The following is a 16,714-nucleotide window of genomic DNA, read 5'->3' on the forward strand; positions in this document are numbered from 1 at the left end:
GAGATACAGCAAGTACCACATCCATCACCAGCAATGATGACATAGTGTTAGCATATCCAGTGGATTCTAGGGCATCCTGGGAACCATAAAAAGATTAGGGACCACTATGATAACAGCCTCTAAGATACACCAAGAGGTAGAAAAGTGATTCGGTTTAAAGCATCTCTCTCTTTCTAGGCATATATACACTCTACACATGTACCGACAGACATGTGCTGAAGGCAAAGCCCCTACCTGATGGCAATGCCCTGGAGGAGGACCGTAGTGGGGACTGAGGTCTCTTCTTAGTGGTACAGGTGTTCTCCAGCCAAAGTGTACCCCATTGCTTGCCTTCCTCCCTTTCTTAGTTCATGGAATTATGGGCCACTTAATTTTTTTTTCTTCAATTCATCTGTTTTACCCAGATTCAAAGTTCACCAGGTAGTTCTGATATACAGTCAGGTTTGGGAACCACTGAAGCCTAAGCACCCCTAGGCCGGGTACAGAAGACACCTTGCTACCTCCAAAGGGAGGACTCTAAGCATCAGAGAGGGTGCAGGGGAGACTCCATTGTATCTTGGCCCAGATTCTACAGGGTGGAGGAGGAAGGGCTTCAGAATTTGGGATTCCCCAAACAGAGGCCATTTCTAAAGGTTTTTCTAGCCAACAGAAGTAAGAACAGGCAGGTTGGACCTCCCAGACAGACGCTAATGAGTACCCTGTAGAGCACAGGGAACAAGAGCTCCAGGAAAGAGATGAGACACACACCGGCAAGGATTAGAAAGGAAAGGCTGAACTGTGATAATGCCACTCACAGAGACAACCAAGGAGACAAGAAGCAGAACAGAAGTAGATCTATGCTCTTAGCCCCGGAGGACAATGGTCCAGAGTCCTTCTTGGAGGGTGGTCATCCTGATGCTGTCGGGATGCTCTCGAGAGAGATTCAGTTACAAAATCAGTGGCTAAGATGACCCCACAGTATGAAAGCTCCCAGATGAACAGGGCTCTACTGTGGAGTTTATCATGGAAGATGGCACCAGACTTAAAGGCGTCAAGAACTTCCCAGATGCACCTTGTGATGCTGAGATAGAAGACTATGTGGAAAGAAAAATCAATGATGGGTAGTACTTGAAAATCATTTCAAAAAGCAGGATTAAAGTTTCATTTGGCACAGACATGCATTTTCCTTAAAGAAGTATATTGCTAAATAGGGCAATTCCAACCAGGGAAATCGAAAATCTGGAATGCTGGACTACACAGATCCTAGTGCATTCTAAGATGCTGGTGAAGAGATGGTTTTTGAGGACAAATGCTCAAATGCCTAACGGTCAAAGTGTGGTCACTGGAATGAAAGTTAGTATCAGAGGAGGGGAACGCCAGACAGATGGATTTGGTTGCTCTGACAGGTGTGCAGCATGCAGGAGACACACGCGAGAGGGGAGGGCTCAGTACACAAGGGCTTTGGCATCCCAGCCAGGGAAAGAGATACAGACCTTCTCTAAGGAAGGCAAGTTATGGTCATGAGCCCTTTTTGCCTCCACACTGAAAACTTACCCCACACGGTCACAAAATATAGACTTAAAAGTGGGTGAGTCCAAAAGCTGCTGTCTTCGAGTAAGATGATGGGACGTGAGGAGAGACAGAAGCCATTTTGCTCCCGAGGGCAGGACTGTACTTACACATCTGAACGGAAACTTAGTAGGCCAATGGTAAAGATGATACCTGAATCTATTCCTAAGTGGTGGAAGGCTCCTCTGTCATCGTCTCAGTGAGCAACAAGGACACACTTCTTGAGAGCGCAGGTCCCACGCTCTCAACAGCATTAAAAAAGAACTTGGGTGCACTGTTTGCCACCTCTTTAGACAAACATTGGCTTTGTTGGAGTTAATTGACTCACTGTTGCAGCCGGTGCTGCCTCTAGTCCCTGTTGGCTCGGGGTTGGGCTGACTGGGGCCTCCACGGGCTGCCCTTCCTGATAGTGAACGGGAGAAAAGAAGGGAGAAGAGAACGAAGAGGGAGGGGGGAGGGGAAGGAGAGACGGATGGAGGCACATGAAGGGATGAAGATGGTTGGAGAAGGGAGAAGGAGGGTCTTGTGACTCAGCTGCTCTCCAACGGGAGGGACCACCTCACAGCCACAGGAGTCATGCAACAAAGTCCCTTAGGTTTTCCCAGGCAGTGCAGTACAGAAGCATTATTGGATAGCCAGAAATTACACGCAGTATTGAACATTTGGCAAGCTCAACTTTTTGTGTATGTGTGTAGAGCTGGTATACACACATACATCAAGTAAACACCTGTCTGGGCAAAGGCTGCATTTTGAAAGAAGAAAAAGACCAGTGTGCTTTAAATCAGACCCTTTCCCAGATGTTCTGGTCCATGAAAGCATCATGGTCTCATTTTTAAAAAAGTGTCTTGGTGTCAGCCCTGTGGCTGGCCAGGCAAACCACATGAGTGGGTTTGCTATCTGCAGCTTGTCTAACCCTGTTTTGGCTGATGCTGCATCCAGACAGGCCCAGGCCTGGACTCTGCTGGGGAGAGCATGAGTAAATCATGACCAGGAAAGGTAAAAACATATGACTTATTCACTCCAATCCAGTCATCTGAAGCTGGAATTCAGGTGTCTGAGCAACAAATACATAGTTCTCTGACATTGGCAGGCCCGGTGTTCATGCTCGTATGTAACACAATGCATTTTAAGAATGCATGCACGTGTGCGCCATTAATTATGTCCTCTGAGGAACTGCCTTGATCTTAAACAAGGAGAAAGTCTAGTAACCTCCAGCTATAGAAATATACTCACCAAATGCTTCTTCCGCAAATACTGGTGGCGCAGGATCAGGGGCTTAAAGAGCAGCATCCAAGGGACACAAAGCATGGCAACCACTATGAGGAAACACTGGATTCCTTTCTGCAAAATGAAAGACAAGGAACTTCATACAGTCCATTAGTCATACCGTTTCCAACTACAGCCCAAATTTCCCCTCAAACAATATTTTCTCATTGGTCTATGACTATTACCTGGTTCTCTAAATAATGAGCAGGTGCCATGACAAACCCAGTAATTGTCCCACAAAGTGGTAGTTCTAAATTCTGCCCCCTTTTACTCATCTAATTGTTTGAGACGGCTCCTCTTTATGTAGCTCAGCCTGGTCTGGAATTCACTAGTTAGCCCAGGCTTGCCTAGACCTCTGGCCCCTCCCACCTCAGCCTGCTGAGTGCTGGGATTACAGGCCTATGGCACTCAGCCCTACAAATTCTATCCTTTACAGCACAGGATTGGCGTGAGCCCTCCCAGGCTAAGAGGGATGGGGGAGTGGTTTGACTTTATATGTGGTGGTATGAGCTGAAAGCCACATACTACAGAACATGTTTCTAGACTTTTTTCAGGTCTTTGTGACCTGGGTAGCCACCTAAAACACCCCTCCTCTGGGGCTGACGTACCTGTCCCGAGTACAGCATCGCATTACCAGACTCTGGGTAGGAGAAGAGGAACATGTTGATGAAGTGGATCAGGAGGCTTGGTGCATTCTTAGATGAGTGGACATCGTAGGCTGTCCACTTATAGAAGATAAGGATGACCAGGTAGCCAAACAAGGAGGTCATGAAGATTATTTCAGGAATGAAGCCAAAGTAGATATTCAGGGGCTTCTTGAAATAGCTAAGAAGGAAAAGAGGAAATGGTATGAAGGGCTAGCAGGCCCCTGGCACGCCTCCACTGACACGAGTGCTCAATAGATTTTTTTTCTACGCGCCGCTTGCTCCCTCAGCTCTGCCTGTGTAATTTAAGTAGCAGCCAGAAGCATTGGAGACAACAGAGGCAACATCTCCAAACTTGTGGGCCTCGAAAGGCTCCAGAACCACCTCCACCACTCTGAGAAAGTGCCTGGAAAATCTAATATATGGATTTTGTATGAATTACACATTAAGGAAGAAGCAATGGGGTTGGAGAGAGGGCTTATTAGTTAAGAGCACTTACTCCTCTTGCAGAGGACCCAAGTACAAATTCCCAGCACCCACATCAGACAGCTCTCAATCTCAGGGGACTCCAGCTCCAGGGAACTGATGCCTCTGGCTTAGTGGACCGCAACACACATGTTCATATCCCCCCACACAATTCAAAATAAAATTAATATATATTCTTAAAAAAGAATTCACTTAAGCCTGGGGTCTAGATCCATCGTCCAGTGTCTACCTGGTAGATAAAAGGCCTGGATCAATCATCGTCATCAAAAGAATTCACTAAATCAAATGAAAATTGCTGCATCTTTTTTAAAGATCTTTTCCGCACCTATGAATGTTTAAGGAATTGATACTAAGTCCACAACATTTATATAATATAGGCTGCTTCTACAATATAGGATGGGGCTCTGAGTTACTGATTCCTTCCTTGTAAAGGTGTGATGACCTCTTTAGGCAAAAGTATTATCTGAATAACACAGGCTTCTGATGACAGGGACAGGGACTCACATGTGGTTGAAAAGGCTCAGGCTGACTCCAAAGAGCATGTGGATGATCCCAAGAATAACAGACATCTTCATCTTGAAGGAGTTAAGGAAGGTCAGTTTATTGGTTGCGATGTTCCAAATCTGTTACAATGTAAGAAAACCAGAAAGTACTGTACAAAGAATTCTTAAGTGGAAAAATACTATCCATCTTCCTGAAATAATACCCTTTTTTGCTATGGAAAATTCTAAACAATGTATCCAGACAAAGATGAGACTAAAACAAACTTTAAAGTGCCCATCAGCCAGCTTTGCTCATGTGCACCAATATCTTGCCTCACTGTGCCGTCTCCCCATTTCCATATCACTCTGGGGCAAGGCTGAAACAGTAGTCTAGTGTTTTACTTATATTTCAGTATGGATCTCTAAAATAAGGACTTCTTTGAAAAACATGGCCACAATACAGTCATCATATCATAAAAGTATCAACAATGATGTTTTGTATGTGAGTGCCAGAGTCTGAAGCCAGGGTTTATACATTTTTTAGGGGGGGGGGGATTCTTTGAGACAGGGTCTTTGTATAGCCCTGGCTGTCCTGAAACTCTCTCTGTAGACCAGGCTGGCCTCAAACTAAGAGATCCACCTGCCTCTGCCTCCCGAGTGCTGGGATTAAAGGTGTATGCACCACCATCCAGCTGCTTTATACATTTTGTATGTACCAGGCAAGTGCTATGCCATTGAGCTAAGGCCCCAGTACTACCAATGCTCCATCTCCTCAGTGTGCATGGATTATAGATGTGTGCCACCATGACTAGACCACCTATTTTTTTTAAGTATCAACTCAGGCTGGAAAGAGGGCTCAGTGGTTTAGAATACTTGTTGCTCCTGGGTTCAACTCCCAACATCTACATGGTGACTCACAGCCTTCTGTAACTCCAGGCCTAGGTGATCCAATACCACACACATGTGATGGATAGACATACACAGGCAAAACTCCATACACAGAAAGTAGAAACATGTAAGAATTCTTGCTACGTTGTCCGGGTTCTTCTTTTCTGCTCTTATGGCGCCATCAAGGCACATCAAGACACAAGGCTTCATAAACTGTTTCTACTTGCAACCCCTTTCTGTCTGAGAACTATGAAGCTACCCTGGGTAGACAGGTATATAAAACAGGGAGGCACACAAGTCAAACACTCAGTAAAAATGAATCATAAATTTAATTTTAAAAGAAATTTGGAAGCTGGGCAGTGGTAGCGCACACCTTTAATACCAGCTCTTGGGAGGCAGAGGCAGGCGGATCTCTATGAGTTTGGGATCTCTATGAGTTTGAGGACAGCCTGGTTTACAGAGTAAGTTCAAGGACAGACTTCAAAGCTACACAGAGAAACCCTATCTTGAAAAAAAACATCAAAATATATTTGGTACAATTTAATCATTTATTTTAAAAAAGTAAATTAATACAATAATGAGTTGAATCTGCTTATTTTTACATAAAGAATGAAATCTTAATCTAGGAATGGTGTCACATCCCTGTAATTCCAACACTTAGGAGGTGGGGGCCTGAGAATCAGGAGTTCAAGGCTACATTCCATTCATATTGAATTTGAGGCCAGTCTAGGCTATGTGAGACCCTGTCTCAAAAACATACAAAAGAATTAAATCCTGGCTGAATATTTGCTACTGTGTGATGTAAAAGGCATCTTTAGCATTTTTCAGACTTGATCAACATTCTAACTTTGTAATTATCAGCACTAGGATTCTGCTCTGAAGAAATACACAGTGCAAACTTGCAGAAGTGTATTAAGGGTCATTGCAAAAATTATTGGAAATTCTGTCCTAATTCTACGCAAGAGTAATCTAATGTCTTTCTCTCCCTCTCAACTGAACTCAAGGCAAGCAATTCAAACATTCTGTGCTGGGGACATAACTTAGTAGTTAGAGTGCTCGCCTATCATGCTGAGACCCTGGGTTTCATCCAAACAAATACAGAAAATGAAAAGAAAAAATTCTCATATAACACAACCCAAAGTGGCACTAGTTTGATACTTATATGTTGAGAAATGATGATAGAAAAACATTATTTGTATCCATAATTATACCACTGTATTTCTATAAAAAAAAAACTTGTATGCACATTTTTTTATTATGTATACAATATTCTGTCTCTCTGTATATCTGTAGGCCAGAAGAGGGCACCAGACCTCATTACAGATGGTTGTGAGCCACCACATGGTTGCTGGGAATTGGACTCAGGACCTTTGGAAGAGCAGGCAATGCTCTTAACCACTGAGCCATCTCTCCAGCCCCTGCACATTTTTTTGTTTGGTTTGTTTTTTTTAAAAAATATATTATTGGGCTGGAGAGATGGCTCAGTGGTTAAGAGCATTGCCTGCTCTTCCAAAGGTCCCGAGTTCAATTCCCAGCAAGCACATGGTGGCTCACAACCATCTGTAGTGAGGTCTGGTGCCCTCTTCTGGCCTTCAGGCATACATACAGAAAGAATATTGTATACACAATAAATAAATATTTAAAAAAATGTATATTATTTTATTTTATATGTATGACTTTTGATCTGTTTGTATGTCTGTGAACCATATGCTTGCTTGGTGCCCATGGAGGCTTGAAGTGGGCATTGAACCCCTGAAACTTGAGTTACAGACAGTTGAGAGCTACTATGTGGGTGCTGGGCATCAAACCCAGATCCTGTGGAAGAGCATCCAGTACTTTTTTTTTTTAATATTTGTTTATTATGTATACAATATTCTGTCTGCGTGTATGTCTGTAGGCCAGAAAAGGGCACCAGACCTCATTACAAATGGTTGTGAGCCATCATGTGGTTGCTGGGAATTGAACTCGGGACCTTAGGAAGAGCAGGCAATGCTCTTAACCTCTGAGCCATCTCTCCAGTCCCATGGTTTGGTTTTTTTTGAGATAGGGTTCTCTGTACTTTTAGAGCCTGCCCTGGAACTCACTCTGTAGATCAGGCTGGCCTCGAACTCACAAAGATCCACCTGCCTCTGCCTCCCAAGTGCTGGGATTAAAGGCTTGAGTCACCACTGCCCGGCTGTATGTACATTTTTCTTATATTAAAAATATTTAAAAATACTTTGAGTGTGTCTATGTGTATGAGTGCACATGGAGCTAGAGGCCGATGCTGAGCGTCTTCCTTAGTTGCTCCTCACATGACTTTTTGAGGCAGGGTCTCCACTGATCCCAGCATTCACTGCTTCGGTTAGCGGCTGGTCAGTGATGCCCCAGGCTCGACCTGTCTCTGTTCCATAGCGCTGGGGCTACAGGTGCGTGCCAACACACCTTAGCTGCCACGTGGGTGCTGAGACCTGAACTCAGGTCCTCAGCACACGCACTTCAGTGACCCCAGCTCCTGCTTTAATTTTTAATATTTAGTTCGTTTTTAGGGTTTTTGTTTTGTTGTTTTGTTTCTTTTGAATAGAGTTTCACTACATAGCCTGAGCTGGCCTCACACTTGGGGTGATCTGACTACTGCAGTCCCCCCAAGTGCTGGGATTATAAGTGTGTACTTTAGTTATCCCACCTTAAACCTCTTATTTCAAGATCAGTTAAAAACTTCAAAGCCGAGGCAAGAAGATTAAAAAGTTCAAGTCCCGTGTGAGCTAGAGAGATTTCAAAGACAGCCTGGTGAGTATGTATCTCAAAATGAAAAAGAAAAAAAGTAAACCGAGGCTGGCATACAGCTTAGGAGGTAGAGCATTTGTCTAGCATGCACGAGGCCTTCAGTTCAGTTCTTAGCACTCAAAGCAAACAAGCACCAACCTTTGGGGAAAGCCACATGTAGGAAAGAGGCACACTTACTGGATCAATGCCAAATGGGTACGGTCCACCAAAAACTCCAGGGATAGCTGGGTTCAACTGGAGAACAGAGCTTCCCAGAAGCGTCTCTTCCCTGTCGGGTTAAAGAAAATCATTTTTATTTTGGATCGAGGAAAGGAAACTACCAGGCCTAAACACCGAGCACAAAAGGAACTACTATAGTTATCTCCCTGCTGAGATGGCCCAGCAGGGAGAGTGCTCACCTGCAAGCTTGAGGACTTTGCATCCCTAGAACCTGCATGAAAGCGGCCCTTATGGGGGTGGGGAGGTGGAGACAAATAAGGCCTAGCTGGGTGGCAGCTCTAGGCTCAGGAGGAGACCAGAAGTCACTCTGTGAGATGAGTCAGGAAGGGCCAACCATGGGCCTCCACAAACACACATGCATCTCCACACAACTGAACTCACTCACATACGTAAGTGCAAGAAGAAAGGAGAAATTCGAATCCAAGAACAAGAGGAAATCAAACACAAAGAAAAGGTAAGCACTAATACATAACTAAGGAGGGAATTTAGGTAACTTGCTTTTAAGTTACAAACAAATAAATAGATTTCACATTAATTTACAGGCTCTTGACACCTGCTGGACAAATCATACAGCCCTCCACTGACTGGAGCATAAGTGAGAAGAGACAACGCTCCCTCCGAAACACATTCTCAAGCTCTCCTAAAGGGAGTTAGTTTACTGCTCACTCGACAAGCCAGAGATGGACATACAAGGAACTAGCTTTGATTTTTGGTTTCTGCAACTTACGTCCAGTTCCCTAGAGTGAACATTGGCCGTACACTCCATGATGACCCAAAGATATTCAGAGACTTGGAAAAACAGTCATTGTAGATGAGACCAGTGTAGATGGAGAATATTCCCATCAGAAGAATAATGTATCGACCGCTGAACACGGTGCTAAACATCTGGAGCCAGAGAGAAGAAGTTATTAGATCCAGTGTCGCAGCGTCCGTTGCGATACGACTACTTATACTATACCAATATGCACCAGCGCACCCCATCCCGGCTCTGAAAGTTTCAGCTAAGGATCAAAATATAGGACTAAGATGGCTGGGGGAGTAGCTCAATGGCTGAGCACTTGCCTGTGAGGCCCAACGGTCAACCCCCACAACTACAAATGAAATAAGAATGCTAAAACAAATTCGCATATATAGCACATGGCCTCTTCAATATTCAAACAACTTTCATTCCCTTTTTGTAAATTCACGGACTTTTAGACCACTATTTAGTCATCACGAATGCTCAAGATAGTACAGAGTTCGGTCCAGCGCAGGAGCCACCGAAACAGCACCTCATTCTCGTTCTTCTGGGAGAGAATCCGGCTCTCCCTCAGCACCATCCATACAGCAAAAAGAGTCATCAAAATGCCGTGCCCGAAATCTCCAAACATCACAGCAAACAGGAAAGGGAAAGTGATGATGGTGTATGGAGCTAGGAAGAAAACAGAAAGCGAACCATGAGCTACAGAAAAGCATGGGTCCCCACATGCCCCACTCTTGTCTGGACTCTGAGATGCACGTGAGCGGCTTCTTCCTCCATGTTGGATGAATGGACTCTCTCAGGGGGAGAGAGCGGTCACAGTGAGAGCCACACCCTCACTGAGCAGCTGATGGGTTGCACAGCAACAACACTAGCTGGTTGTTGCACTCCCTCCAGCCTCAGGATTCTACCCTGGGCTAGGCCAGCTGTCGCCTCCCCAGGCAGCAACCCTTTCTGAGCTGCTAAAGCCCTCAAGCAATAAGGGAAAGCCTGGAACCACAGCAAAGCAGGTTCAATAATGAATATCAGATTCTTGAGTAAGTAACTGAATATGGAAGAGACTGACCTGTGCCAAAAACAGTTATCATTATTCTACTTTCTGTCTAGCCTCAGGACAAGGAAACCAAGAGGTCATTCTAGAATGAATATAAGACATCTTAAACAAACAAAGAAACCATTTTGTTTAAGGAGCTCCTCCAAAGCCAAGTGATATTTTGTTGCTATTTTGAGAGGTCAGGTGTTTTGTAGCTTGGAGGACAGATACAAGAATCCAATAAGAAGCTCTTAGAGAAGCATTATTCCACAATGGATCTGCTTATATCTAGTGGGCACGTTTTACAGCAATTGCACACCAGCTGAGATCTGGACATCTCTAAAGCCGTTGTCCAACAGGATTATTAGCAAGACACAGACCTTTAATCCCAGCACTTGGGAGGCAGAGGCAGGTGGATCTCTGTGAGTTCTAGGCCATCCTGATCTACAGAGTGAGTTCAAGGACAGCCAGGGCTACACAAAGAAATGCTGTCTTGAAAAACAAAAAGAAAGAAAAGAATGAAATATTAGCCAAGTGTGGTGGTGCACCACCTTTAATTCTAGCACTAAGAGGCAGACACAAGCAAATCTTTGTGAGTTGAAAGCCAACCTGGTCTACAAAGCAAGTTCCAGGTCACCCAGAGATATATGATGAGACCGTGTTTCATGACCCCCCCAAAAAAAAAGAAAGAAAAAGAAAAGAAAAAAAAAGAATTTAAATTATTAAAAAAAAAAACCCAAAACATTAATTAAGTTTGCGATTTTGTGCTGCTGCGTTCATAGCTATCCTAGGGCACATGAAGCCTGTAGGCTGAGGACACCTGCTAGGGGGAAAGATCAAACATTCTCACCTGGGTTTATCTCTCGGTAAGTCCCAATCCCATAAGCATCTACTATGTTCTGGAAGCCGTGTGTGAACTTGTTGGTTTTGTTGTACGTTGGGGGGGTCTGGTTTGTCTGCATCCTGTTCAGGATGGAGGGGACAGTAGAACCGCTGTGTTCCTAGGAAACATCAGTAATGTCAACATTAGGTTCCTCCTGGCTCTGCAGACACATACGCATCACAATTCAAACTGCACCTAAAACTTGTATCTTCTTTTATACAGTTACATTTCAATTAAATGAACAAGAAAGTCAAGATTATTTTATATCTTTCTCAGTCTTTCGAAGAACTGGGACTAGATCTAAAATGACAACAGAAGATTTCAGTTAAGTCTTGGAGCCAGGCGTAGCAGCACCTGGTGCTCCAGGAGGCCAAGATAAGAGGACTGGGAGTCAAGGCCAGCCTGAACTACAGAGTGAGGAACAGTTTCAACATTTGAAAACAGCAGAAAACAAAGCAAACAGACTGGATATTTATAGGCAAAAATAAATAAATAAATACATAAATAAAAAGTGAGCTTCAATTAAGACTTAGAAAGTATATTATTATCATGAAAAAAAATTTAAGCCAGGCAGTGGCATGCTTCAGGAGGCTGAGGAGGAAGGATCACTTAATTCAAGAGTTCAAGACCAGGGCTGGGCAGTGGTGGTGCACATCTTTGTTGTTGTTATTGTTTTTGTTTTTATTTTTCGAGACAGGGTTTCTCTGTAGCTTTGGAACCTGTACTGGAACTCACTCTTATAGACCAGGCTGGAAGTATGATGTTTACATTATGTGTGTGTGTGTGTGTGTGTGTGTGTGCACGTGTATGCATGCTATAGCATGCACATGGAGGACAACTTTATGAAGTCACTTCTCTCCTTCCTCCTCTATGTTGGTTCCAGGGAACAGACTCAGGTTACAAGCCTGAGTGACAAGCGCCTTTATACGATGAGTCATCTTGCTGGTCTCATGAACTGATTTCTTCCCCCTTCCCCACAAGACACACTGAGCCTGGGAGACCCAGGTTCAAGTCTCTGGGAAAGTTACTTTACCTCCATGGCTTTCTGATCTTGGGCTAAAAGATGTCTAAAGTCTCATCCGACCATGATGTTGACTCCATATACTTACATTTCTTGGGAGTTAGGGGTAATCTAATGAGTTCTGATAACTGTGTGAGTCAAAAGAATGGAACCAGAAATCTGTCTTTTGGATTGTCCTGTTTATAAACTGAGTCCTTTTTAAAAGATAATTTATTTTTATTTTATGTGCATTGGTGTTTTGCCTGCATGTATGTCTGTGTGAGGGTGTCAGATCTTAGAGCCGCAGACAGTTGTGAACCACAATATGGGTGTCGGGAATTCAACCAGTGTTAACTGCTGAGTCATCCCTCCAGGCCTTATAAAACAGTTAATCATCATTTGCTGGAGAAAGGAAAACAAAGAACACATGGATGTGAATGTGTGCGTGTGTGTGTGTCTGGTGTAACTGAAGTGGGACTCAGAGTGATGTTGCCATGGAGTTTTTAAGAATTAGGGGTTTGGTATCCCAGGACTCCCAGGCCTGGCTGGCCTCACCTACACTGTTTCCACACCCCAGGCCCACGAGCGGCTGGAGGAGATGAAATTGGAGGCCGTTCGGGATAACACCAGCAGCTCCGCTGCAGAGCATTCGCCTGGTATATACAAGATGGATAGAGCAGTGGAAGCGGTGGTGCACGCCTTTAATCTGCCTGATCTCTGTGAGTTCGAGGCCAGCCTGGTCTATAAGAGCTAGTTCCAGGATAGGCTCCAAAACTACAGAGAAACTCTGTTTCGAAAAATCAAAAAAAGATGTATGCCACCACAGTTCAGCCCTGGTCTTGAACTCTTGAATTAAGTGATCCTTCTTCCTCAGCCTCCTAAAGCGTGCTACTGCCTGGCTTAATTTTTTTTCACCATAAAGATATACTTCCTAAGTCTTAATTGGGGGTCAGAGATTTGGCAGGAGTTGAAAATACTCTACACAGAGAGTGTGGTGCTGGCTGCGCACCAGCAAACGCTAAAGCTACTGAACTGTCGACGGTAAGAGGCTATTTTGCGGCACGTGAAATGCACCCAAATAAACACAGATAGACTGACAAGCGAGCTGCTCTCTGACCTTGTTCCCTCACTCATAAGGTTTGCTGTTTCCTGGAAAATATTTCTCAGAAAAACCCCAATTCTGCCCGGAATGGTGACGCACGCCTTCATCCCAGCACCTGGGAGGTAGAGGCAGGAGGATCTCTGTGAGTTCGAGGCTAGTCTGGGTACAAAGCGAGTTCCAGGACAGCCAGGACTGTTGCACAGAGAAACCCTGTCTCAAAAAAAAAAAAAAAAAAAAAAAAGAAAGAAAGAAAGAAAGGAAAGTGTTCAAGACTGAGAAAGTAAAACACACTGTCTGCTCTCTTCCCCCGCCCACTCCTCATTCCCTAAGGCCTGCGGTTCAGCTGAGATGCTCATGACATGACTGGCCAGACACCAGCTCTGCCTCTGCCCACCCAGTGACACCGCAGGGCTCCCTCCGAGGGACTCCTTTTCCTCTCTAGGGTCTCCTCTGAGGTCTCCGTGCCCCCACTCTTATTAACACTCTAATATCTGTAGCCCCAATGGCTATTTGCTATTTCCTCATAGATTTCTGTTCAGGGCCTCCGTGTGGCTGCAGCTCAACCTGACAGCCTTCCCGTTAAGAAGTTCCTCCTGCTGGGCTCTGATATCCATGAGTTCTAATCCTTAGGTGCACACAGCCTGCTGTCTCAGAAATGTTCTTAATTCTTGTTCCTGTGCTTTACTAAAAAACGAGGCTATGTACTCATTTTCCCCTTCAGAGTGTCTCACAGATTTCCCATGTTTTTAAAGTCCTGCCTGCAGCCCTCATCAACGACAACTCTATGCTCACAGTAGCCTCATGACTGGCCACCCACTCTCAGGATTTCTCTGCTTCTCATGGTCCATTGACCACGTTTTCAAACCTGCCTTAATCACAGCTACACAGCACACTGCCTCTCTAACCTCCTGGAATAAGTTTTAAACCCTGGAGCCTTTGAAAAGTCACTCATAACTGGGCTTCAACCTATTTGATGAACTGTTAGCTGCTATTCTTGTCAGTTAAACCATTATAAACCCCGTTTGCTTAACACCATGCGTGCACTCCTGCACAGTACTTCCAGCCTTTATCTGTAGCCTTTTCCTTTCATTTTGTGGGGTTTTGTTTGTTGAGATAAGGGTCTCATGTAGCCCAGTCTGATCTCAAACTTACTATATAGCCAAACTTACTACATAACCTTGAACTCAAACTTACTTTGAGTAACCTTGAACCTCAAACTTACTATATAACCTTGAACTCCAGATCCCCTTGCTATTAATTTCCAAGTGCTGGAATAACAAGGATATGCCACCATATCTGGCTTATGTAGATCTGGAAATTAAACCAGCGCTTCATAGCTAAGAGTAATAGCACACATCTTTAATCCCAGCACTCAAACAGCAGAGGCAGGCGTATCCATGAGTTCAAGGCCAGCCTGGTCTAGAGTTCCAAGACAGCAAGGGCTACACAAAGAAACCTTGTCTCAAAAACAAAACATACAAACAAAATTACCAGGGCTTCATGCATGGAAGGCAAACTGTCTCCCAGCTTGGCTGCTTCCCTAGTCTTGTTCACACAGCTTTCTGCTTTGCTAACCATTGTACCCGTTCAAGTCCCTGGTCAGAAGTCAGGGACTTTTCCATTGTTGGCTTATGTTTTTGCAGCTCTGGGGACTGAACCCAGGGTTTCACACATGCCAAGCAAATGCTCTGCTATAGAGTGACACCCCTTGTTCCACCAAACTCTACTTTTTCTTGGAGCTTTTTCTGATCACATTAGTTAGAAAAGTTCCACTCTCCCTCCACACACATCTCCACTCAGCCCAGGCTGTTTAGTAGGTCTGCCTATCCTAATGAATTGCAAGGTGCTTCAGGTACAGCTTGTATACCTCTGTATATATGTATATATGTGCGTATATATACACACACATATACATACACACTCCCTGGCTTAGGTCAGTGTCTTAGAAAGCGGCTGCTCTAACGATCAAGCAGAAGCTGTCAATCAGATAGTGAGTCAGGAAGCTAATACTCCAGCATGGTCTGTCCTGAGGAGACATGACCATGACCAAATGCCTTTGCAACAGTCAGAGTGCGCTCTCAGGGTATAAAAAACACTAGGAACTCTGAATGCACCGGTGGTGGTGGTACATGCCTTTGATTCCAGCATTTGTGAATCTCAATGAGTTTGAGGCCAGCCTGATCTATAAAGTGAGTTCCAGGACAGCCAGGACCAGAGAAATCCTGTCTTGAAAAACCAAAGCAAATCAAACCAAACAAACCAAACACAACTCTGAAAGCAAAAATGTCATAAATACAAAGCTGATTAATAGGAAGCTCAGCTCTTCACCTGCCCACCAGATTCATTTCAGCTGGAGACTCACCGTGCCTCTTCTAAGTGCAAACTGGATGGAGTCAAGGTCAGTGACAGGGCACCAGACTTCTGCAATCAGGCACTTCTGGGTCACATCTATGTTGCACAGGTTCAGGGTATGGTAGATGGCCTTCATCTTCCGTACCTTGATGAACCAGACCCGAATGTTCTTAGCAGCTGCCTGCAGAACCCTCTGGCGGTGATCCTCTGTTTGATTGAGAACCTTTTGGGAGGAGAGGAAATAGGGGAGGTCTCTTTCTAATACAAGCCTTCCGTCATAGGACAGGGTAGCCAAGTGGCATTGCTTGCTTTTTCTTCCTTCCTTCCTTCCTTCCTTCCTTCCTTCCTTCCTTCTTTTCCAAAACAGGGTTTCTCTGTGTAACAGTCCTAGCTGTCTTAGCTATCCTAGAACTCACTCTGTAGACCAGGATGGCCTTAAAGTCACAAAGATCTCCCTTCCTCTGCCTCCAGGATTAAAGGCCTGCACCACCACGCTCTGCTGTGGCATTGCTTTCTAAAAAGGGTTACCAGAGAACAGTCTTATTCTTCCCCTAGCAAAATGTATTATTTGGGGATTTGTGGGTTTAGGGTGATGGGGATTGATCAAATTATAAGAAATGTGAGCTCTTACAGTGGTAGTGATGGGACTCAGAGCTTGCACACACTCTCCGAGCACGCCACCACTGAAATATGTCTCTAGCTCAAGGAATTTGAGTTTTGGAGCTGAGAACACAGCTCAGAAGTAGAGGAATCTGTTCAGCATGCAGGCCCTAGCTTCTAGTCCTAGCAGCACTACCCCACCACCCCACACACGCATGCACACACACAAAGGAAGGAAAATGATTATCTTAAAGGAGCAACAGTTCAAGCTGGTGGGTCATCCTCATCAGGAGATAAAGGGAAAAATGAGAAAGGAATTGAAATTGGAGCCACCACATCACGTATGTGATAATATCACTGCCATAAAGAACGGCCTCGGGATATGCTATGCTCTAACATTTTAAGGACAGCAAACAACTACTGTACTCTTTCTTTCAAAAACTAAGACGGTCCCCTGGCTGCCTTCTCCTTCCAAATACTATGAATCATGACTCTTTCCTTAGAACCCTGCTAGGACCACGGTGTGCATGACTTTTGCTCTGTAAATTGATAAAAATCGAACAGTCTCTCTCTGGGTTCAAGAGTCAACTCTGGGCTCTTTGGCTGGCCCATGTGGTTAAGATCAAAGATAACCGGAAGCTGTATCATGTTGTTAAAAGGGGCCACCAGAAGGAGAGTGTGTGTGGGCAAAATGGACTCTACATGT

General features: G+C 44.5%; 1 protein-coding gene across 4 annotated transcripts in view; it reads right to left on the reverse strand.

The window, feature by feature from the left end:
* The window catches only part of Atp6v0a1 (ATPase H+ transporting V0 subunit a1), a 57,198-nt gene that overhangs the window by 17,034 nt on the left and 23,450 nt on the right, over nucleotides 1-16,714 (reverse strand). For all 4 annotated transcript variants that reach the window (XM_048450669.3, XM_048450668.3, XM_087909975.1 and 1 more), the window contains exons 10-17: nucleotides 15,419-15,631; nucleotides 10,922-11,072; nucleotides 9,571-9,710; nucleotides 9,027-9,184; nucleotides 8,258-8,348; nucleotides 4,449-4,567; nucleotides 3,423-3,639; nucleotides 2,782-2,889 (exon numbers count right to left, since the gene is read on the reverse strand). In XM_048450669.3, coding sequence (XP_048306626.1) covers nucleotides 2,782-2,889; nucleotides 3,423-3,639; nucleotides 4,449-4,567; nucleotides 8,258-8,348; nucleotides 9,027-9,184; nucleotides 9,571-9,710; nucleotides 10,922-11,072; nucleotides 15,419-15,631 — 1,197 coding nt within the window. The remainder of the gene's footprint in view (nucleotides 1-2,781; nucleotides 2,890-3,422; nucleotides 3,640-4,448; nucleotides 4,568-8,257; nucleotides 8,349-9,026; nucleotides 9,185-9,570; nucleotides 9,711-10,921; nucleotides 11,073-15,418; nucleotides 15,632-16,714) is intronic.

The sequence above is a fragment of the Myodes glareolus genome, chromosome 9, assembly GCF_982192425.1.
Source record: "Myodes glareolus chromosome 9, mMyoGla1.1, whole genome shotgun sequence".
In the NCBI taxonomy this organism is placed as follows: Eukaryota; Metazoa; Chordata; class Mammalia; order Rodentia; family Cricetidae; genus Myodes; species Myodes glareolus.